The sequence below is a fragment of the Pieris rapae genome, chromosome 19, assembly GCF_905147795.1.
Source record: "Pieris rapae chromosome 19, ilPieRapa1.1, whole genome shotgun sequence".
In the NCBI taxonomy this organism is placed as follows: domain Eukaryota; kingdom Metazoa; phylum Arthropoda; class Insecta; order Lepidoptera; family Pieridae; genus Pieris; species Pieris rapae.
The window spans coordinates 696772-720297 of record NC_059527.1 but is presented as its reverse complement, the minus strand read 5'-3'; the positions used below and the strand labels follow the sequence as shown (position 1 = coordinate 720297).

The following is a 23526-nucleotide window of genomic DNA, read 5'->3' as shown; positions in this document are numbered from 1 at the left end:
GTTTGTTAATTATAGAAGTATATTTTAATTTGCAATTTTTTCGTTTATCAATGAAGCATGAAATCTTACGTTTTTTGAGTAATTAAAGTGTAAATTTTAATAAATACCTCAAAATTGTACATAATTAAAAGAAAATTTTCGAATTTGAGGTTTTTTCAATTTTTTGCATTTTCTAATAATATTTCCTATGGTAATGTATAATTTTTTTACACCATCAGAAAGTAGATATTTCAACGAACAAAAAGCCCCCAAACTTTTTGAAAAAAGCTGAAATTTTGACGTCAGAATTTTCGATTGAAAATTAGGGTGCTTTTTTGATATTAAGTTAAAATGAGGCGAAAAAATAAATATTTTTAATCAAATAAATTACAGTATATTTGGGACATAATAAGGTAAGTTTTCACCAAATTTCGTAGAAAAAAAAACTTTTTAAAAAAGGTATAAATAAAAAACCAAAAACTTGGTTTTTTGAATTTTTCACCTAAATTTTGAGGTTATGTGAAAAAATTGTAAATACCAAAGTTGTAGATCTTTTTATGACCTACAACTTTGCCATTTAACTTTTTTCCATAGGACTGGTAGTTTCGCCGGAAATCAAGATAAACAATTTTTCCCCCTTAAAAGTCACCCCCCTCCCACTTCCCGAACTCGGATCGACCGTAATTTATTTTTCCTTTCATTTTGATCATATTCCCCTGCATTTCTAATGGGTTTCATCCTACTGTAATTTTTTTTCATTTTTTACTATTTTTGAAGGCTTCGGCACTGGTCTACAACTGGTGTCGCCGAAATCTAGTTTTCTATAAAAGGAATAATTTTCAAGACGTCAACAAATTATACAGACAAGAAGACCGCAATCTATCATCCATGTTTACCTGGACGTTATAAAATGCAGCTTCAATAAATGTTGAGAATATCATCGACACAGGGACGTATCGAAATTATTAATATACAGGATGTTCTTATATTTTTTTATGTAAATAAATAAACGGTGTAACATAAACTGTTCACAATTTTTCTGTCCACTGAAACGTCAGCATTCCCACATTATAATTATTGTTTTACATTGTTAAGGGGATAGGTGCAAAGTGGAACAGTAGAAATCTGTTCTTTCCCATGACAAGAGTCGAGGTATAGAATGCTGACTTTATGTTTGTACAAATACATTAAAAAAATACAAATAAAGTAAAGAATATTACTTTTTTTATAATCAAAAGCGCAAAGTATCAGAAATAAAAATAACATAGTTTTACTAAAGTATTTCCGAAACAATTAGACCTACTTAGGGTCCTTCAAGAAAAGAGCGTACCAATTCTTAAAAAGGCGCCGACGCACCTATGGCATGTAAAAAGTCCATGGGCGGTGGTATCACTTAACATCAGGTGAGATAAAGAGGTGAGGTGATCTAGTTATTTATTCTCATATATTTATATGAACATTATAAATAAATATTAGTAAAACTGTACATGTATAGCAGAGGTTAAGGTATAAAAATCGGCGACGCACCTATGGCATGTAAAAAGTCCATGAGCGGTGGTATCACTTAACATCAGGTGAGATAAAGAGGTGAGATGATCTAGTTATTTATTCTCACATATTTATATGAATATTATAAATAAATATTAGTAAGACTGTACTATGTATAGAAGAGGTTAAGATATAAATATACAAAATTTGGGCTCAATACAATTTGTATTGTTAAAAATACTTGAGAATTCGTCCCTGCATTTTCCTCCCTGCGGCGTCACTGTCGGACATCATGTCACAATATTAATCTCGTTGAAAGGACACTATTTTATTATTTAATTTAATTTTATAATTATTATGTATGTACGACGTGATAATAGGGCTTTGCGCGTCGTGACACATTAATTACATGCTAGATTATGGTTTGGATCTATGCAAATCCAAACGTTAACAAGGCCTCGTGTTTGACCTAAGTCCTAGTCCTAGAATACAATTATGTTATATATAATGTAAAGGGATTTATGTGTTGAGAACGGAAAGATATTCTTTTAAATATCATCTTTGTTTTTCTTGTAATGGACGAAGGTCCCTATCATTAAGAAATAATGATTTGCAGTGAATGTAGGAATTTGGAGGTTCGATCTAATAACAGTCTAGTATTTATTTTTAATTTTATTTTTTAATATAAATCAATAGAAATAATAATTGTATACTTTTAAGTAATAGCCATGGTTGTGAAACTTGGACACTCTCTAACCAGCACAGGAACATTCTTGCACACTACCAAAGACCCATGGAAAGCAACATAGTAAAAAAATATTAGACAAGCAAAGAAACATCTGTTTTTTTTTCACAGCTCTTTGTAGATCTTATGTCTAAGAGTTAAAACAGTTGTGACATACATTCTAAGATAAATCAAATGAAATGGAGATGGACGGGTCATAAAATGGAGCCCCCATGAAAAATGGAGCAAAATTTTGTGGAATGGTACCATAAAGACGGAAAACGCAGAAGAGGCCGACTACGCAAAAGATGGGAGGAAGAACTCAAATTAACAGTAGGCTGCAACTGTCGAAGAGTCACAAAGGATAGAGAACAGTGGAAAGGTTTACAGGAGGCCTTTGCCAAGAGGTACACTGAACTCCGAGATAAACTGTAGTGAAATTTTATTAAAGATCACAGAGTTACGGAATATATAGGCTATATTATATTATTATTATAGTTTCTATTTGAGGACCAGTCTCTGTGACATACAGTGCTATTCTATATTTCACGCGAATATGCACGGAAATCGCACAGCCACAAAGCTAAGAATCGCTCTAACATTGTATTAAGTAAATATTAGAAATAAACACAAACATGCAAAAGCCTCAATAAAGCGGTCACGTGCGTGATCCCATGGCCGTAAATGTAAACCGATTGGCGTATGTTGTGATCTGAATATTGATGTTCTAAAGAATACTCTCACATATCCAAAATTTTCATGTATTTATTATTAGAAAATTTATTTATTTATTTATCACTACATTTTTCTATCTTAACAGTAATTACTAATACGATAGAATTCCAAAATTATGTGTGCTTATTCTTTTTTTATATTAATATTAAATTAATAATTGATTTTGATATTTTCCAAAAAAAGATGTGAGGAACTATCTGAATAGGCGGGAAGATTTTGCTTAAGCAATAATTTTAAATATAAAGTTTTATTTGTGTTTCAAAGGTTACATTTCAGATTTCTTTTTTTTTAATTTATGTTTATGTCTCATATAGGTATTTTGTTAATCTATGTTATCTGTTTTGGCTTTCTGTATTGTCGTAGTGTTTTGTTTTATAATATAAGCTATAAGATTACCAATTATATTAATAAATAAATGTTGTAATATCGAAAACATTTTTCCTTCTCCTACAAACTCAGACACATATCAAAATACATTTTGAGATGTTATTTTTCATTCCTGTTACATCTTGGGTATTAATTCCTGGCTCGATGTGGCAACGAAAACTAAATCCAAAGTTAATAACCAGAGTTCGTAGAGTACTCGCATTCAGAGAGGGATAAGTCGAAATATTAAACTTTGCGCAAAGAAATATTGCGCTGTAACCGACGGATTATGCCTCTGTCAACACAGACTGTTTGCTACTCTGTGCAAATCTGTGAAATGGGTTATTTGCTCTTGTTTAATTAAGGGACATTCCCATATTTTGGAATCATAGATTTTGGGTTTGCTTCTATAGGCAGTTGAGCTAGAGCCCTGCATATCTATTAGATGTGTTATGTTTGGTCTGAACGTAAGTAGCGCAGAATAATTGTAATTACTCTGATTCTATTATATATAAAAAAATGAGGATAGAGACAAAATGACAGGTTCGGACGTTGATTGCCGTGTATTTTGAGTGATACATTGTTCTTTGTGTTTTATGAAACTTTGGACTTGTTATAACTTTGTGAGGGGTATGTTTTCTTTAATTATTATTTTATGGATTACTTTTATTTTGTTGTGTGGGTATGTGAAATGATTTTTTAGCTTCGGGAAATTCAAGTAATACATTAACAATTTGTTTTATATGGTAAATACTACCACATAGGTAGGAAAATTCAAAATCCTCCAGGCAACCACATTTATTTAAGTAAATTTTAAGATTAAGTTTAGTATTTTTTAGGCATTGTATTGTGCTAGCAATTGTGGTCCCTTTTTAAAAATATCTTAATATGTGTTAAAATTGTTTTATTTTATAAATGCCCATAACAATTATGTACAACAGTACTTTTTCTCTTATTTTTAAGGCTGTAAAAGACAGACACTTCTGTCTGTCTGAACATCATTTAAATGTAGATACAATCAAATCAAATCCAAGACATGTCAATTATAATCTTAAAAGTAAAAATCCTCCGTGATGTATTAGCACACGCCCGGTTCGAATCCCTGGTGGTAAAAAAATAAATTGTTTAGGTTTGTGTGTAATATCTGTCGCGTCCTGATTAGTCAACGACAGATTTGCGGGAAGTAATATCCATGTTTTCAACTTTCACTTGGAATTATGGTGGTGAAAAAACTTGGCTTTTCCTATATATATATCATGTAAATAATACATTCATACACTGAAACCTAAAGTCGAGAAACCTTAGAATGATGCTCAACCCCGAGTCGGTCTAAATCCTTATAATGCAGTAATGTTTTTTTATTGGTATACCAACTGCTCCCGCGAACTTCGTTTCTCATTCATGTGATTTAACTTAAACTACCATTTTAGTATGTAATGAAACATTTTGGATTTCTACCCCAGAGACTGTTTTGAATTTTCCTGTGATTTTTCTCTATATTTTCTCGGAGTTCAAGTAATACATTTTCAATTAACAAATTAAAATAGGTGTTGATCGTAGAGGGGTGAAAATTAAGGGTTTTATGTATTTTTGTATATTGTATCATTAAAGTTAGGGGACCTATAACATTTAGGAGGATGAAAAAAAAGATGTCCTCTAGAATATTTCAAGCAATTTGGATATAAAACTACCAGATATTTAGTTGCAGTATAGCTAAATAACCTAAATACCGACTGATGAGTGAATAAATAAACTGTATTATTACATACTAGGTATACTAGTATATATCAACAAAACTCTCGTCTCTGCATATGACCCTTGCTTCTTTATAACAAAATTGAAAAGTTAATAAATTGAACTACACTTTAACTGTGAAATTAACATAAAGAATAGTTTCCTAACAGTAACAATATTCTAATTGCTCTGAATTTACATTTTAATGGACAAAACTTCTTGATAAGCACCCGTTTAAGTTTTCCTTTGTGTATCTTTCGATTCAACTCGTACTTTCTTACCGCGATAAATAACTTTTGCCTATATTAAAATTATGCCCCCTGTTACATAAAAAAAAATATGTAATAATAAAATTAAGCCACATATCAACTATCACACAAGGTTTTTTTACATGCATTGTAATGACCAGCCAGACCGCTAATCCGGCCTTCTTGCTAATACCTGACGGTATGTTAAGCAGTATGTTAGGCGGTATGTTAGGCAGGTTAAGACAACAAAAAAAGAAATCAGTGGTCCAACCCTTTTAGATTTCTTTTTCTTTTTTATGATCATTTGTCAATCTAATAGACAAGTAGGTTAGGTAGGTAGTATCAGCCTCCTGTGCTGTGCAAAGTCGCACGATGAATTCAATAGATGAACACTCCTCTTTTGAACCTCCAATTTAAGATTGAAGACATAAGTGTCTTCTGTAAGTCACCGCCTGAGAATGAGCCATGTACTTGGTAACCGAAGATTGGGTTAAATACTGATTTACCTACTCTTTTCAACCTAAGAGGTTGAATTTAGCACAATTTTAACTTTACACTTGTTTAAAATATCTTTTTCGACGATCGGTTAAGGAAACAAAAAATCATATCCTCTTTTCATTTGAATAACGTTTTAATTAATTCCTTTGGGACGGTCCCAATTAGTCGACCGTTTCATCGCTTTAATATTAATTCAGAGATTAAGATAAATTAAAATTCTGGTGGATTAATAAAAATTAGATTGTATACTTTATGCCTTTTGACTATTTAGTATTTTAAATGGTGTATGTCGTTTGTATAACTAAGCTTTGGTTCAATTAATCGGGCATAATTATTATCTATAATTCAATACTTCATTCACGTTTGTTTCAACTTGCAGCATTTTCCCGTAACTTCTATTTGATAGAATATGGGGGAAAATGATACGCCCAAAAAGGACAGTCATCGCAGAACATGGACACCCATTTTAATGGATGCGATGTTTGCCTTTGTGAGTGTACTGTCTTTTAAACAATCGAATCGGATTCTATTTAACATATCACTAGCTGGAAATAGTATATTTCATTACAAGTGCGGAAAGCCTGTCATTGCAACGAGTTCCGACGAATGTCTACCCGAGCCGAGGCGCAGCCGAAGGTAAGGGTTGACAGTCGGGACAAGTTGCAATGACGGTTCCGCACGTGTACTGAACGACTATTTTTAATACAGTTGCGAAAAAATAAAGCAATTTAATTAAACTATTTGCTTTTTTTCTATTCTCTCTACGGAATAAATTCGTTGCACGTAGATATGTAGCGACTTATATGTTTCCGGTAAATTGTTCTCCGAAGCATTTTATGCAATTATACTGCGTTCGGGTGGTATTCATTCAAATAAAATATCGTCGAAATTACTCATTTTGTGCAACAAATAACTCAACTCGAAAGAACATTTTTGGAAAATGGCGCCAACCGCAAACAATATGAGCAAAGCTTGTTTTTTCTTTTCTTCACCCCTTCTGGGTAGGCAAAGGGAACTTGGCCCATACAGCCAATTCTTCAGTAGACTATTTTTATTGAAAGAAAACCAAATCTAACTCATTGAGTCCAATCATTAAATCTGATATTTAAACAAATAGTAGCTTCTTTTTAAAATATTTGCATGAATCATAAAAACTTCTGTGATTTTTTTTAGTAAAAACTTCATGGTTAGTTTTTTATATTGTATATACTTTTTAATATTTTTTTTATTGATATGAAATATAATAAACCTAACCTAACTTATTGAATCCAATTATTAGTAAACTTTTTAAAAATACGTATTTGCGTATATTATAAAATTCTTTTTAATATTTTTTTAATTGATATGAAATGAAAAGAAACCTAACCGAACTTATTGAATCCAATTATTATAATATTTAGAAATCATATATCATAAAAACTTCTATGGATCTTTTTAATAAAACCTTCGTGGTTGGTTTTTTCTTTTTAATACACATTGTTTTGACAGTTGGCAAAGAAAACGCATGAGTGCGGGAATGGCAAAGAAAAAGCACGAGTGTGTAATAGCCCACTTTCCGAACGCTATACCTCCCTGCAATATGCCACTTTTTGAGCAACTGTATTAAAAAAGACTTTTTTTTTGCAAACTAGCAAAAGTAAACCATGAGACTGAACTTGGTGAAATTAATCGTGGTTACACAGAAGGCAAAAGTGCCCATCAGCAACCAGATGGGCCGATCAAGTGGAAAACTTTAAGAGAGGCGTTGGATAGAAGCCGGTGGAAAGATTCTCCACTCTAGATCCTTCCGTGCTGACACGCACGACGCAGATGAGATACCAATTGATAATACAACATAAATGACGTTTCGCGCTCGTCACAGATAAAAATTAATTATTACGATCTTATTTTTCAATTATAAAAATAAAAGACAGTTGTAGTAATAATCTATTTATTTATAAAAAAACCTACGACGTATATCCAAATGGATTTCTTCTGCAAGAGGGGTCGCGCCATGCCATAATGTTTAGTTGTTGGATCTCTCTGCATTTACGCATCTCGTTTCTGAAAATAAAAGTGGAGGATATCAAGCGAACATTTACCCAGAAATAAACTAATATACATTTATTTTAAAAAAAGCACACTAACACATATATACCCTTACAGAGAACACACGACAATGAAACATAACAATTATAAAGGAGAAAATAAATAAACTAAATTAAGAAATACAAATTAATTTAAAAACTAAATATTTTTCTTGTTTGCAATTATTGTTGGTGACAAAAAAATGGTTTCAGCAATATATTTAAATGACTTGGAGACTGCCATAAAATGGATCAGCCTTGCATCTCCTCAAAGCGTCGTTTACTGCAAATAGACATCTGTTTAGTCTGTCTAAGCATTACAACCGACATTGGTCCTCACTGCCGGAACGTTAAAAGAGAATGATGTGTTTCTTGTTTATATGTTGATAATCTACCAAGTTATTTAAAATTGTGTAATTGTCTATCGCGGAGTGATGAACTGAAGAAAGTAAATTTTTTCACATACTCGCATTTATGGTTAATGTTACTACTTAAACGGCACATATATACTTTTAATCCAAATAGAATTTTATAAAGATGGCTTATGAAAAAACATACATTCTACATCGTATCGTATCGTCGTCTCATACATATAAGTCATCATTGACTTATATGTATGAGACGTTAAATGGTTATAACATACCCTCTTCCAGCTCTCAAGAAAGCTTGAGGCTGTACTTCGGTGATAGAGTCTCCAACTGCGCAGAGAAGTCCTGCTATAGTGGATTTCCTTATTTCCAATAATTGATCTGAAACATTGAACAAATATTAGAATAAATTAATCAAAAGTTGTATCACAACGCTTTTGATCCAAGGACACTGGGAATTTTTAGGCACTTTTTTATTTATATTTTGATAAGTCCCGATTTGATAAGACCCTCCTACGGTTACGGTGTTTTTCTCGCTTCCTTTAATAGTTTAATGTATGCTCTTGACTTTAAAATTTTAAATTTATAACTATTATTACAGATTCTATTATAAAATTTGTTTCTTACACGAAAATCATGATCGAAGGCATGGCACGTGTGACTATAACGATTATTTTTTAAATGTTAAAAATGAAGTTGTACTAATTGTTCAATATAAATTTCCAGTGTCAAACTACAAAGACAACGCCGTGACAAAACTAACAATCATAGCCGCAATATATCAAAACATAGAGCAAATCATGTTTGAAACGCCCAACTAAACAAAACCTTACCCAAATTGAACGCGTTGGGCCTGTTGGGTCGTTCATACCAATGTCTGTCAGAGACAACAGAACGTAGTTGTTGATGAGCGATGATGCAATAGAATGTCGCTGGAACTGTTCCACCTCGGATGTACTTCTCGAGCCACATTCCAACTATCAGGTCTATATCTTCCACGTCCTTGTACTTTTCTTTCAGAAGTTCGATTCTCTGAAAAAGTGGGTATACTTAAATTGTAGTTCTAAAAAACGTATGTAATTGTATAATTGAAATTAATAGAAAATAATTATTTGGAATGACATAATAATATCGATTTTCAATGTATAATATATAACTTTTAGTAGTTATTAATTTAAATACTGTATATAATTATTTTTAGTATTAAATTTTCATATAATTATTATCATATGAAAATTTACATACTTTTCAATTTATCTATTTTAAATCAGTACATATACAATGTATAAAATTTTAAGGATGATATTAACTATAATGTATTAATGTTATACTGTCAAATGTCTGATGTCTGTCTTTTTTTATTATATCTGCTGTTGTTCTAGCTTCAGTGTGTGACGCTCATTCCGGGGATCGTAGGTTCGAATCCGATTTTTCACCGGTTTATTTCTATCACATATCGTCACGTTAAGAGACAAAATCTGAAGGACCACGCTCCTCCAAGTAACATACCTCAGGTTCAAACGCGTGACTTAAATCATCGAAGCTCCTAATTTTCTCACCGAAGCAGTATTCTCTATACTTGATGTATGGAGCTAGATAGAAGTAACGATTTTTGGCTAAATCGTTTGTGAACACGTCACTCGCTCGCTGATGTGGACCCAGGACCAGCTCAGCCATCTTTTAAGCAATAAAATACATTTAGTCAATTGTTTTTAAAATACCTGTTCATCCTGCTACCTAAATCACCTGTCCAGCGTCAACAATCTCCCATTCTTCGGTTACTCTCGCTGCTTAATGGGTTTCTTCACTCTTCACCGGAGAGCGACCTATTTGGTAAGCGTATGGGGAGGGGAGTTAGTATACTCTGATTTGAGGGTATACTAGGAGAGGATTAGACATTTACTGTCAATTTTGCAAATAACTTATTTGTATTTTATGTTGCTTTTAGTCTGAGTTTGGCCATGCATGGGCTGTAAATAAAGATATAATTTTTCATTAACTTTTTGAAATAATTTTAATACTAACGTCAAAGTCTACAGCATTGTCAAACTTCGCCATCGGCTGTCGAATCGCCCCTTGAGTGATGCCGTCGATATTATCCACTACATAGGCAGTTCTTAGCGTCATATTCACCAATTTCAAATCTTTTAAATGGTAACCTTTACTATCGTAAAGTCTGTAAATAAAATAAAATATTTCAGTAAAAATATATAGGCGAAAGGTTCTAAGAAATCTTAATAAATAATCTAAACAGAAATTAACAACCGAGTTATACCGAGTAACTCGGGTGAAGGCGGTGTCAAACCTTACATATAATGTTTATTAGTCTAGACCTATTTTCAGAGTAAATTCGGTCATTTTGAAATTACATGATATTTATTAGTATAGTTTCAGGTGGTTATGAGATAAAATCTTTGCTAAACACCAAAATTTTAGTTGTTTTAAATTGGCTTCAAGTCCAGCATCTATTTTTTATTAATTTAATTCTCTTAAGGAAAATAATTAATACTAGGGATGAAACGGATAGTTATATACCGAATACCAAAAATTCTTCAAACCAGATAGCCGAATATCCGGCCGAACATTGTCGAGATATTGTTCAGCTAATGCTGTAGAATATCCAAGCTTAGCGAAGTTTAGCTTTCAGCGCCGTGCTGCAGTATAAATAGAGAAAGACTTGTTCGAAGCTGGCCTTGTATATGTTACGAAGATATGCGAAACAGTCTGTTGCTTAAAATGCAGTGAAATGTTTATGTATTCACCTTAATTTGCTATTAGTTCACTTCGGGTATAATTTTTCTATTCTGTTTGTGATTTTCTACGTAAAATATAGCTTTCAATCTTTATGTGATATTTATCTTACATCCGGCCGGATACAAGTTTCTTATCCGGTATTCGGCCGGATTAAAAATTTGAACCGGATAGTTACCGAATATTCGTTTCATTTCTAATAAATACTTTCCGCTTACTTAACATTCCCCTCTTGTACGGTGTGCATCCATCTCCAGGCGAAGGGATATTCTAGAGAAATTTGTGGAGCCAGGTTGTCGTCATATATATCTCGGAATCCTAAATCTGGTGAAATCACTCCATCGTTGATAAGGTTGTCTCGACCTAGAGTGATTAAATTTTGCTGCAGTTTTAACTGGATCAGCCCCTGCAGTCCATGTATGCGTGCGTGGTTTTTGAGTGGATTTAACTGCGATATCTCAATTGTATTGAAATCAATATCAAGGCAACATACGGGCAATATATTACACATACAGGAAATGATAAGATAAGATTTTACTATAGTACCGCACAAAAATAAAAAAAAATCTAGTAATTATATACATATATACATACCCATGATCAAAGGCAGTACTTCATAGTAAAATATCTGGATGATAGAGGCAATAACGATTTCTCTGGTAGTGAAGAAGAGTCGCTCATCATCCCAGCATGGATTTATTCCACCTAGAGCAGTTGCGATTGCGTTGTGATATCGCCAGATCCAGACAGCCATTAAGTTACCACCAAGAATTGTATTTGGCCCATCTTCAGCTGGAGAATACAAAGAATGTCTTAATAATGCAACAGTCTTTTCCAGTTTATTATTATTTAATTATAATATTAAATATTCCTTTAAAGGTAAAAATTTCCCCTCGCACCAAGAAGCAGGGGATATATGGAACGCGACTTTCTCCAAATACTACTATTATGAGAGCATCGACTACGGTGCTGTCTTAGACCCAAAAAGTTTACGGTGTGTGTCAGGCACAGGAGTCTGATCACCCACTTGCTTATTAGATTGGCAAATGATCATAAAACAGATAGATCTCAGGCCCAGACCTTAAAAAGGTTGTAGATGTTTAATATATTTTGCTGTAAATGATTTGAATAAATTTATTTTCAGTTGAGAAACATTTAGAACTGAAGAATAATTAAATAAACCAAAAATAAAATATTACGATTTTTCCAGATAACGATGACTATTTATTGAATAAAAAAAATTTATTTTCATTAAATATTTTTAATAAGAAATTTACTACTGCATATAAACTGTATATAGGTATATAATATGTAACTACTTTTGCATGCATTTGTCGCGCTCCTAAACAAGACTGCTATGGTTACAATTAATACAAACCACAGCGGTTTTATAATGTAACATATTGTGATATATTATTATATTATTTTGTAATAATAATACCATCAAATAGCGCGGCGACGCGTCGCCACGGCATGCGTCGCCACGGCAGAAATCGGTTTTACGTGCGGCTATAGATGTTTCACATCAATAAACCAATTAACAGTGTCTTAACACAGATATACTAACGTGTATCGTGGCACCTCGTTTCCCGTGGCGGTTGGTTTGCATAACACAAATTAGGTCCTTTGGTGCTCGGCGGCCACATTTTGCCATTTTCGACTTCATACTTGAGCAGACCTTTCTGGAACATTCTACCTTTTTCGTTTAGTACCTTCATGCTACTTCCATATACATGAGAAAGGTCAAAAGCTGGTGTTCCAGAAACGGCCTGAAATTTAATAAATATTATTGTTTTATCGTCATATAGGACGGGGAGAAATTTGTCATATTTTCATAAAAACTAATTCTTTCGTGAAAATGCAACCTTTTAAATTTTTACTAATTCTAGTTACAGATACCGGCAAACGTCTTGAACAAAATATATCCTTGCCTTTTTTTTTTATTTGACTGAGGGAGACGTGTCAATCGCGTTACTGGTAAATGGTTGTACAAATCAATTAATGAAATATCGTTTGCTAAATTGAGGTCTAATAAGTATTTCAAACCAAATGAGGTAAAACTCTTTAAAAATGATACGATAAGATAGAGATAAAATAGATAGAAGAGGTAATAATAGCTAATTCAACCTTTTTAGTACACTTATGAATAAAGAGTAATTCGTGGTTATTTTTCAACTAATAAGAGTGACGTATATAAACACTAATTAAGTTATTAACTGTAAAATTCCTCGAATTTGGATTTCGCTTAGTCAAGGTAATATCAGAATAATTTTATAATTACACAAAAATTAATAATTCAAATAAATGTACATAATTATTAAGTTAATTGTCGACGAAATGTTTTAAATTTGCGCAAATTGAGGTTGTTGACTTCGGCAAGATAAAAAAAAATCTACCTAAAACGACTTTGATTGTTTTACACAAATGCATTAATAAAAATGTTATCTAATTAATCTTTTGAATAAATTTAATGAAATTGATGTCACTTCTGTATAATTAAAAAAAAGCAGATAACACATACTGAACACCAACGGACAAGCAATTTCTGTGAAAATGCAGTAAAATAGTACTAAATTAGGGACAATAGATGGCGTTGGCTAGTCATAACATCAAAGTTATCTGGCGATTTAACACTTAAATAATTACTACATATTTACTTTTTTTGACAGAGCGAGAGTGAATGCTTCCTATTTTCTTTTCCAGATAACGAAGTTACACTTCTTCCTTTTTCGTTTTCTTACTTTATTCTTTTACGCTGATCTAGTTACTCGCGGAAACAGAAGCCTATTTTGATGCTATCCTAAAAAAACCTCGCAAATACGTTGCCGGCCTTTATAAGTTCCATTAGGACTTTAGTTTATAATATGACTAGTTGATATTAAAACAAAACATACTCTTTCAGGAACAGTGGTGTTTGGAGTGCAGCCAGCCGATTGAAAAGATTCAGGCCTTGTCATATTCAGGCAACGAATGTCGGAAAAGCGATGTATCGGATCATCGTTTGGAATGGAGTTAGGGACACAAGAATAGTCTTTCTTGCCTCTTTCAGAGCAGCAATACGGCTTCCATAATACGTATGTTACTGAAAATATAAAATTTGTTCAACTTTTGTTTGTTGCTTTGGTTGGCATATCTGTTTTGTTAAAGATATTTAAGTATTTTTTCAAGAATCTAATGTACGCATGTATTACTGAGTCAGGGAGATAGATTCTTAATGATGTACATAGGAAATATTTCTGTAATTCCCAGTATTTAATTACAAAACTTAGTATATATGCAAGAAATAGTTTCCGAATGTTACAAGTTAAAAAAAAACTAACGGCGATTCTTTGTCCAACATATAAAGATTATTTAATTGTTGTGTTTTATACAATAATACCTGTATCTTGCAGAGAAACAAAATCGCCAACAATGAATACGAGAAAGTGTGTCAGCATGTGTGTGAACGTGAGGCTTGGGATATGTCCTTCTAGAAGCACGCTGGTTCGCACTGCACGAGGCAGCGGCATTTCTTCACCGCCTTTAGTTAATTTTGGCTCAAACCCCATAGGTCCTGCACAATTATCAGTATATTATAAACATTTACAACTATGCAAGAGAGAACAGTGTTGACAGCGTCGCATCACGCTCGTCGTAGGTTCGATCCCCGGCTGTATAGCAAAAGACGATCTGTCTATGTGCGCATTTTATACTCGCTCGTACAGTATTGCTAGGGCTTGCCGTAGCAATCCAAAAGTCGAAGATGTGAGTCAGGCACAGGAGGATGATCACATACTTGTCTGTTAGATTGAAAAGTGATGAAACAGATACAGGTTTATTTTTTAAATGATGCAATTGGAAAATAATTTTACTATTGCAACTATTTATCTATCTATCAATAACCGTAAATAATATTTTAGTATGAAGATTTTTTGTAGGGTTAATATAGGAAGTGCAAAAACCGTTCATCATTAGATGGTAAGGGAGAAAGCAGGCCAAATACCATTTGGGTCTACTGAAGTTACGTTCGCTTCCAAATCTAACAGCTAGGTACAGCAATGGTAAAGAGTTTTTAAAAATGGAATGAATGTTTTATTTATTCGATTTTTAAAAAATGTATTACTACTTTTGGAAAAAATGTGTTATTCTAATGATTATTTTCGTGAAACATTATAATTAATATTCATTTGATAACGTAATAATATATTTAAATAATGTGATGATGTGGTGATAAAATAATATAAGAATTGACTATAATCATATGACTCATAATGTAATTGTAACTACTACGTTAAAATTAATTTTAAGACAGATTCATCATTATGTGTGGCAGAATATGGGAACTTTAGTTTGTACTACAATAACAGTTTTGTACCATATTACCATATTCTTGTAAATAAATTATTATTACAATATACCTTTACTATAATATGGTGGTAGCATCCTATATGGTGGTGTATGACTTGCACCGATGGTGAAGTACTTCAAGTTGTTACAGGACCCATCCAACCTCCGACCTTCGTGTGGGTTACATGGTAGGATCTCATTGGTACACCAACTACAACAATTATTAAAGAAAATTACACTTGGTTTGCCATTGCTGATTTTTTTATCTCTACTATTTTAAATGACCTTAACATATTTGATTTTAATTAGTATGTTCTTTAAGAAATAATTCGTTTAGATAAGAATGGCATCCTATAGTCTCATATAAAAGTACATTAAATAACTCTGACGACTTGACTTTTGAGATTGCCATGGGTCTTTACTAAACATTAAGTTTATGGAAGAGATCTCTCATCGACTTCAACTCTTCGTCAACCACTGTCTTCGCCGTATTCTGGGTATCTACTAGGCCTAAAAGATCTCTAACGAGCCTCTTTGCCAGAGTTCAAGAAAACCTGGCGTCGTACAGTTGCATATAAGGTGAAGAGAGTCGTAGCCTTGGAAGAAGTGAATTACAAAGTTCAAAACTGATCACGATGGAAACTCAGTGTGGGCGCCCTCGGCCCCATCTTGATGTTTTAGGACATTAAGTCAAAGTAGTCACGTGACTGAAATTCTTCGACTATCAATGTTTGCCCATAAGAAAAATATCACTACACAACACAACCATAATTATGATAAATAAGTTTTTGTCATACAAAACTGTAGGTCATTAACTCCCCACGTATACAATTAATAACATTAAGAAGGTGTCGAGTCAAAATTATAACAACAGCGGATGCAAGTGTAATGAAGTTTTTATTTGGTTTGTTTTATTAGTCTAAGGTCATTCTTACATAAATGTCAGTAATAAAATATAATTTTACCTCGTATTTCCTTCATTATTTTTTTGTATGTTATTTTGCTTAATATTACTCCTTTTTGGAAATCACAATATTTTCTCTATTCAAATGTTACACAAACACACAGAAAACACTTCAATATTATGTAATACCCTCATAAAAACGAATAGAATAATAATTTCACGCATTTTGCAACTGTCATCTTTTAGCATAGATATTACGCTTTTACGAATGTCAAACGTCAAATAGTATATATTTTAACAGGCCTTAAAACCACCGATGTCCCACCTTCTTATTGTAGAACTACCCTCTTTTTGTAATGTACATTTAGAATCAATTTATCATGTTTTCTGATGACGTTCATAAATACATACACTGCGTTACCTAAATGATTTGACAAATTTGACAAATGATTGTGAAATAGATACAGTTGTAGCACCACATTTGTTTTACTTATTTGATTTTCCTTTATACATCTTGAGCGCATTATAAAATTATTAGTAAACAAAACAATATTCACTTAAAATTGATTAATTGGCGGAAATTCTTGTGAAAGGAATTTTTAACAAAACCTTGTAGTGTTAGCCAATTCGATTTCAATCTTATTTAACTTATAACCTGCATACATAATTACTGTATCAGTTTCGTGATCATTATTTTTAATAGGCATCCCCTTCCGAAATATTCATTGCTGCAGCCTTGAACTCACGCCCTCAAAGTTGTGAGGTGTAAGTTCATGCCAATAGGCCTACCAGACTACTGAAGATTATCACGGATAATATTATCATATTTCTGAGTACTTTTTAAATTTTGTTTAAATATTACATTTATATGGTACTAACAAAACACACACAGAATCATACAAAATAACAATAATAATAAAAATAATAATAATAAAATTAAAAAAAAGATGTTTTAGTATGTAATGCGTTTGTGTGGTGATTGTAATTGGCCCTGGCTCAACATTATGCTGAAGAGCAGAATGTTCCACAGTGCTGGTCATCTAGTTTCCGCCTAAGTCGCACAAAGAATAAGAATATAATAATACTAATACTCAGTAGAATAATAATAATAATAGTAAAAGGTAGTAGTATACGTAATAAAGTCTTGTGTAAAAGTGTATAATAAACAAAATTAAATTAAAAATTAGAATAATTGTTAAGAAATAGATATATGATTTGTGTAAATAGATGTTTTTTATAAATGCAACAAAAATTTTATTTAATTCGTTTGATTGATCGTACTAAACAAATCATCTTTAGGTCTTAATAAAAATATTTGTTGTGTTAATTAGACCGTGGACATATTAACATGAGTCTAATCAATGAACATTAGTATATTTCTAGACAATATCGAGAAAGAAGCTAAGAGGGGACGATCTATACTAGGTAAAATGAAATCAAAGTCAAAAATCAAAACGGCTCGAAATTCTACAATTCTACGCCCTTGAAGACGTATATACAAAACTTTACTGAAATTTAAAAATTAAATAGAGCAATAACCGAAAAAAACTTTTTTTAAACATTTAAATAGTACAGACAACTTGTAATAATTGAAAATTCTCATTAACCATTGACACTTAACAAATCTACTTACAAAGACGTATTCCTTTTCACATGTTCCTTGTATTCCTCAACGGAAATCCGTTTTCCGGTGTACGACTCATAGTAATTACTAGACAGTGCACTGCAACAAGTCAAAAAGCCTATGAAAAACACAAGTAACATTTTTCGTGCGTTCACCGCGAGTCGCGAAATAAAAATCACGGCGAATTAATTTCAGTTTATATTAAGTCGAAAAACTTGTTTCTGGCCAATTAAATTAAACACAATTAACTTAATGGGGGGGGAGATTACTCATTTATTTGATGGTAATGACCTTATGTCACATAATATACTTGGATATTTTTCTTCAGGCTTTTTTTGTTGAATATTCATCCAAACATACAAATAAACAACAACATAAATGTTTTTATAACTTTATGGTTGACCACTAAAATGATGACTAGTATATTTATTATTTAAGAAACGTGACTTTCTTCAGTCGGCAGCTCATGTTTCATGGTCAGCCAGAAACATCTGGAGCGGACGATCTTTTTCCACCGGATCCTGTCCTACGCATCTCTTATGTTGTGTCTATACACGCAGTGTTCAGGACGATGACTCTTTCACCCGATCCATCTGGCTGGTGAACGGCCATGTGATCTTTTATTCTGTGTTACGTACCACGATCAGTTTCTCATGGCCTCTGGGCATTGTAAGCAGTAATAAGATACAAATCGCTGTCGGCATAAGGTAGACAAACGAATCCGTATGAACAGCTAGGTCAGGGTCGATGAACTGCTGTGCTTCGCAGTCCAGGGTATTCTTAGTATTCACCTCCAGTGAAAATTTAATTGTAAATAATTTTGATGTAGAGAGAACATTATTTACCCTTTTATTTACCTGAGGCATACAGAAAATATGATAGTAAATCATACACTAAAGATCTCCATCCCCGGCTGTGAAATTTCTTTCTATCCACCCCATAACACTTGACCTTGTAAGGAACATAGCTTGATAAAAATATGTTTTGTACCCAAAAATTAAAGCAAAGTATTGGTACATAAGGCTGATCTACTATCAATAAAGAGCAATAAAATAAAAATCATTTTTTGGGCATAAAAATGAGGTCGCTAAATGTTTAGAGATTTCAAAATTGATTTTTTCTAAAAGTATCACGTGTATTGAAATATTTGCGTATTGAGTGATAATTTTCACAGTGCATTGTTGTGGAAAATTCCGTGCTCGGTATTTCGCCCGTATGAATGTCGATTGTTTTATAGCCTAGATTTAGAAAAAAGGAAACAATAGTGTAGTGTGTGCTGTTTCTGGGTAAAAACAGTTATATGATAGGAAATATAAAAAAATTGGCACTATTAATGCCGTATTTTTTTTCTTTCATATTAATACAATCTACCGCTCTACCAGACTAACACGTCTATATAGTCTGTTTCACTCTAATGCTTACCGGCTGCGCCGGCCGCGCTTACACTATGTCACCGATCTCGTCAGAGAGATGTGAATATGCACTATGCGTTCTGTCCCACTCTAACGCACCTGCGCTACGTCATCGATCATGTCAGACCAACGAGAGACGCATTCCGCGTCCCGATCTAACGTGTATTGACAGCACCTTTATTACGTCATCGTGTGTTAGGTTTATTTTCGTTACGGAATTTCTTGATTCGGTCGCCGCATATAATAGCATCTGATAGTACATATTTAAATCCCAAGATTTCTCAACTTATGAATAAAATATTTTTAAACATTTTACCGTTGACCTTTATTTGGTGCAGTTTTGTATTGGAAAAGTTTTTTGATAGAAACTGACAATTAGCCCTGATGGATGCATTCGAGTCAGTCTTTTATTAATGTGTTTGTTCTTAATAATTAAATATTTCGTAGCCGTCAGAAACCCTGCCACAGGGGCCAAATTAATTTAAATAAAAAAATATTTCATAAACATTTGAAATTTCTTCTTCACATAAAAAAAATATTACTAGCTAAAATTAGATTTTAACAATTTCACTATATTTTCTGCTAAGAGTACTTATCGATTATTCCTTCAGATAAGCCAATTATAACACATAAGACCAATATTCAACATTCTGACTAATTTCTTAATAATCCTTCAAGGTTTCTGGATAATATAGAAAATACGTCCAATTAAAATTCATTAATGCTAAATTAATAATGGATATTATGTTCGCAACACAACAGCAACTGAATCAATAATTAAAATGCATTACAATGTAAACATAAATGACTTTGAAAGATAACCTATATACCTTGTTCACATGTATACTATGTACATAGTTGTCGCGAATTTCTTTTAATTTAAATAGAATTAACAAAGGTAAATACTTATTAAAGTTTTTGTAACAAAAGATGTTACAATAAGGAATTTTATTTGAATTTCTCAAATACTTTTATTATGTATATATATAATATATCGCGCTATCATGTATATATGCATATACATGATAGCGCTGATTTATGACAATTGACTTCAGATACGCACATTATTCATATGATTTATGTGCATATATGAAGTCAATTCTCGGTGTATATGAAGTCTGTGTCCAGTTTGTGTTTCCAACACACCAACTTCTTTTTTATTTAAGATTAAAATAAAATTTGGTTATGCGCTTCTTGCACTTTACCCATCATACTTCTTTTCCTTTGAAAATATTGCAGGGATTGCTTGCCAATAATTCCATCCGTTGCATCCCTTATATTTTATTATATTATGGTATTTTTTTCTATAAATGTTACGATGTATAAATAAATAAATTAAATCATCTGTTATTGCACAGTCGGGGGTAGTGAATAATAATTCTAATTATTCACTTAAACTTATAAAGGAAACGTTATTTTAAGTGTATAAATATAATTTAAAATAAATGTTATTGCAAATGCAAAATAATACATTAAGTAAATGTTATTTAGAAGTCGCAAAATCTTGTGAATTTTAATATTTCTAAAAATGGTTCCCAAATCGTAAACATTATAATGCATTATTATAATGAATAAATACAATTTTTCATTCTTATTATTTATACTCAATTAAGGAATAAAATTTTAAAGTTTTTACACAATTGGCTGCTAGAGAAACTCTTCAAAGACCTTGTAAAGTTCATTATTACATTACGGAATATATTAAAACAATTAATAAAGCGGTCGCGGAAGTAAAAAAGTTCTTAAAGCGAGGTTGAGGTAGAAAATTAACATTATTAAATGGATCTTGTAAGCATGTTTCCGCTGCAAAAAAACGTGGTGAGAGCTTCCGCAGTTTTATAACAAAAAGTATCATGGAAAAGTAGAGGAGTCAAGTGTAAACCAAACAATGACATAATAGTGTGGCATTTCACAGCAAGAGGATTCGTTAACAATCACAATCAGAAGCGGTACCACTATAAATCCTTGACTAGAACTTCATAGGGAAAAAGGGCAGACATTCGTCAGTTGTAGGGATAAGATGTATAACAAATATTTTCTCACTTAATAATATATGATTAAGGGATTATATAAATGAGGTAAATTGCAAAAAAACCTGAACAATTTTATTAGTTATATCAAAACGAAATCGAATGAAATAGTAAAATTAAATAAAATGCGATTGACAGTGACCAAAAATGTGGATCACCCAGATAAAAACTTTATAAATGAAATATATCTATTGCAAAAATAAACATTAAAACTAAAGAACAATAAAAAAAAAATTATATAATAATATAAATTATGTGCACTGTCGTGTTTTTTTCAACCGACTTTGAATTGTTTTATTGATGAAATTAATAGAAGTATGATTTCTATCTTCAACAAATCTATATATTTATATTTTCAACAAATTTGTCAAAAACCAAAATTCATATTCGTTTCAAACTTTGAATCAGTTCTGTAGTTTTTCAGATATGGACCAGAAAGTATGTACAGTAGTCCTATAATACGCTACCCCTAAAACGCGTTTTCCCGCGAAGTTGGTTAGGAAACGTTAAATGATAATCCAAAAAAACGAAAAAACTTTAAAACAAAAAAAAGTGTTTAAATTCCAATGTAGTAGAAATAAATAAATATATGTATTCCAAATTCAAATTAATAATTGTAAAAATAGGTGGTTTCTTTTAAATACAAACATTACTTTCTTTATTATATTTACTTCAGCTTCGAGCTTTGAGCGGAGATAAAAAGCATTTACGAGGAAATAATCTATATCCATTCATACTAAAAATATTTCAGTGCAAAACAATCGTTTATCGGACTGGAAAAAGTAGACAATGGCTATGACAGGCGTCTCGCGCAGTGGCACAGATAATATACAGCGTACAGTCATAGCGGCAAGTGCTTTGCAAAAAATCCTGACTCGAAACTGACAATATACAAAATAACAATGAAATATCAACTTTTATATGTCATGTGGATGGAGTCATTTTAATAATTATTAGTGTTTTACAGTTTACATGTCCAGTGAGTGATTGTTTATAATTACTTGAATTAATGTTCTATAATCTCTACATATATCACTCAGGGCGCGTCAACAGTCCTAAATCGCGTTCGGTCTTTAGCCTCGTATGCTACCTCGTTCCAAGTCTTCCCATCATCTTTGCATCATCTGCAACTGTACGATGACAGGTTTACTTAAAACGACCACATTCTGCTATCCTCTGTATTTAACTGTACATTTCTATGATAAATAGTGAACAGCGAAAGAATCGAATTGAATTAATATATTATGTAGTAAATTTGCGATCAGATATTTATATCTAAAAGTAAATGAAAGGAAGGAAGATTTGGGCTTGGGATTTATGACTCCAGCGTGCGATTCTACAGGTCGTAGGTTTGATTCTCGAGCCAATGGAATTTTTTGAGCATTCGCTCATTCGCAACATTCGTTCGAACGGTGAAGGAAAAACTATCATGAGGTGCACAGGAGGCTGATCACCTACTTGCCCATTAGATTGATGATGAAACAGATTCAGACCTAAAATAGCTTGCAGCACCACTGATTTATTTTTAAATTTATTTTTATTTGAATGTCGTCATTTTATCATATAATGTGATGTTTGTGAGCAATAATAACATAAAATAAATAATCTATCAGAAATCAAGCCACGGCTACTGTCACTTAAATTCGGAAATCTTATTCCGGTTCCATATGAGAGTGATGTTTTGAATAACATAAAAAATACACTTCCTGACGAAACTTTGATCTAATTCGTTTACATTATTAGAAGTGACGTTTTCGCGTGATTGTACCGAAAGTTTACTATTCGCTTTACTTGGAACATCTTTCATGTTTCCTTTTAATGTTATTGATGCGATTTTTAAAATATTCACCCCGATCAATTGAATATTTAACTTACAAAGACAAAATTTAAAACGCTGCGATACTTCTAATATGAAGTCCCATTAATTCCTAAAAAACATATAAAACGTATTTTGTAACATAATATACAGATTTTGTAGTAGTGTTTTGCCAGTCATATATATACATATATATATATAACTAGATTAAGAAATGCATAGCATAGAAGCAGTAGTGTTAGCCTAGTGGCTCGAGCATGTGACTATCATCCTGGAGGTCATAGGTTCGATGCTCGGCAGTGCACCAATGGATTTTCGTTCTATGTGCGCATTACCATTCATTCCAACAGACCCAAAAAGTCGACTGCGTGTGTAAAGCACAGGAGGATTGGACCATAAAACAGAACCAGAAATGTGAGTCCCACACCTAAGACGATGGTAAATATGCTTCTTTGCA

General features: G+C 32.3%; 1 protein-coding gene across 1 annotated transcript; it reads right to left on the bottom strand.

Moving 5' to 3' along the window:
* Nucleotides 1-7690: 7690 nt before the first annotated feature.
* LOC110997905 (peroxidase) lies at nt 7691-17999 on the bottom strand. Its single transcript, XM_045632446.1, has 12 exons — nt 17821-17999; nt 15355-15494; nt 14337-14510; nt 13852-14039; nt 12525-12726; nt 11552-11749; nt 11176-11320; nt 10232-10382; nt 9716-9883; nt 9040-9238; nt 8482-8587; nt 7691-7815 (listed from the first exon to the last, which is right to left on the bottom strand). The coding sequence occupies exons 1-12, from the start codon at nt 17949-17951 to the stop codon at nt 7719-7721; spliced, it is 1899 nt and encodes a 632-aa protein (XP_045488402.1). The 5' UTR covers nt 17952-17999; the 3' UTR covers nt 7691-7718.
* Nucleotides 18000-23526: the final 5527 nt, after the last annotated feature.

Excerpts from the sequence above, each read along its gene's own strand:
- LOC110997905 (XM_045632446.1), bottom strand. The coding sequence starts at position 17,951 with ATGTTACTTGTGTTTTTCATAGGCTTTTTGACTTGTTGCAGTGCACTG. Across the intron at positions 14,511-15,354 it reads ACCACCATATTATAGTAAAG|GACCTATGGGGTTTGAGCCA; the intron begins GTATATTGTAAT and ends ATAATTGTGCAG. Across the intron at positions 7,816-8,481 it reads TTCTTGAGAGCTGGAAGAGG|AAACGAGATGCGTAAATGCA; the intron begins GTATGTTATAAC and ends TTTTATTTTCAG.